The sequence below is a fragment of the Trachymyrmex cornetzi genome, unplaced genomic scaffold (assembly GCF_001594075.2).
Source record: "Trachymyrmex cornetzi isolate Tcor2-1 unplaced genomic scaffold, Tcor1.1 scaffold129, whole genome shotgun sequence".
Lineage (NCBI taxonomy): Eukaryota > Metazoa > Arthropoda > Insecta > Hymenoptera > Formicidae > Trachymyrmex > Trachymyrmex cornetzi.
In genome coordinates, this window is record NW_017295861.1 from 2523497 (window position 1) to 2525281 (window position 1785).

Below are 1785 nucleotides of genomic sequence, written 5' to 3' on the forward strand. Positions count from 1 at the left end.
CTACCATTGCGATGAGACACGATAATGGCCAATAAAAATACAAATTTTCTGACGCACACCGAAAGGAGGTATTTACCGCGCGGATATGATTGATGTGGTAGAACGCCCACCGAAATACAACGGCGCGTTTCGCCGGCCGTTAAAATTGATGGCCGTGTATAATTTACGAAATCAACAAGCCGTGACGTGCAATACCGGGGTATATACGCGCGGCGCGGCGTGGCGCGAGTGTGTGCTTTGTATGTGCTTAATCCCTACTTACTTGCCGCGAAAACCCTTTTATTTCTCGCCATCCTGGGGCTCTCTTTCTCCCAGGTCGTTGCCACGGAGCCGTAGGAGCAGAGAAGACGATGACGATAGCGGTGGGCGACGGCGCCAGTGCCGCCTTTTTAATTCCCCGCACCCCTGTTACCCCTCGTCCTCCATCTTGGTCCACCACGTCTTTCTCTCTCTCTCTGTCTCTCTCTCTTTTGATTTTTACATTCGATCCATGCACCACCGGTTGCACTAATTAAAATTCCCTCCCACTTCTTTGCCGTTCATGCATCACGCCGCCACCACATTGCGATATTGCAGAGATTTTGAAAGAATTTGACACACGTGCGACCATCCTGTCCTTGTTGAAGTTTTTTGGGAGGCAGAACTACGCAGATAAGATTGTGGAAATGAATAATGAAGACAAACTGATAAATTCAACGTTATTATATACAAAGTTGTTATAAATCAAATGGAGCATCTTAAATTTTGAACAGTTTTTTTGCGATTTTATATGTGAATCTCTTCTGGATCTTAATGCGTGTGCCACGCGCGCTTTCTGTTTACAGCGGAAACGGCAAACTCGCCAGCTGGGCCGCCATCGTCGGTTTCTTGGTGATGATGTCCTTAGACGTTGGCCTAGGTTAAGGACATCGTCCCCAAAGTAGTCACGGCACGTCCACATTCTTGTAAATGTGCATTCAAATCATGTGGTAATGGTAACAAGTGTTCACAGTTTATAATGACGTCTCCTTAATTCGCAGCATTCACCGAACAGTAATGCGTTTTCTCGCAAAGAAGTCAAAAACTGAGTGATGCTAGCGAATATTTTTCAGTGTTTTTGTCCGCCGTTGCGTACGACACTTTTATCCTTAAAGACTCAGGAGAATCGAAGAGTAGCGAAATAAGAAATGTTTCCAATTAGGTTCGAGATATGCTATCGTGATTCCTGATAGTCATCGAGCGAAACAGAGGTATAAAAAATTATATATATATGTATAAAAAATATTAATCATATCATGTGAAACTATAATATGTTTTAAGACTCGTCTGTATTGATCGATGTTCGATTGACGCTACAGTGGAGGCTAAGTTGTGTAATCGCTCAACAATTTTCTAAACCGGTAGATATTTTTCTAGAACGCATTTCACTTCGTAAATGTCTTCCTCGTATCTAGTCCTCGTCGATGCAATTCCAGAAATCGAAGACACATGATAGCCTGGTTGATTGAACTTAAAATCGAACATCGAAATTGATGTCTGTCAGGATTCACTGAGATAATCGCAAGATACAATTGCGAAAATTCTGTCGGTAGGTAAGACAAATAAAATAACGTGCAGCGTCGAGAACTGTCAAGAAAAAATCAACGTCTCAAGCAATTTTTTCATTAGAAGTATCCAATACGTAGATAGATTTATATAGATGTTATGATATATTATATAGGGTAAAAGCAGGGATTATGGAATAGCTTTTTTTAAATTAACATTGCTCCGATATAAATGCATATGAAGATTTTAAATTTACACAGA

General features: G+C 41.4%; 1 protein-coding gene across 3 annotated transcripts in view; it reads left to right on the forward strand.

Annotated features, from left to right (window-relative positions):
* The window catches only part of Zip48C (Zinc/iron regulated transporter-related protein 48C), a 49974-nt gene extending 48300 nt beyond the window's left edge, over window positions 1-1674 (forward strand). For all 3 annotated transcript variants that reach the window (XM_018522299.1, XM_018522300.1, XM_018522301.1), the window contains exon 6: window positions 825-1674. In XM_018522299.1, the coding sequence (XP_018377801.1) occupies window positions 825-903 (79 nt within the window). In that variant the 3' untranslated portion in view covers window positions 904-1674. The remainder of the gene's footprint in view (window positions 1-824) is intronic.
* The last annotated feature ends 111 nt before the right edge of the window (window positions 1675-1785 follow it).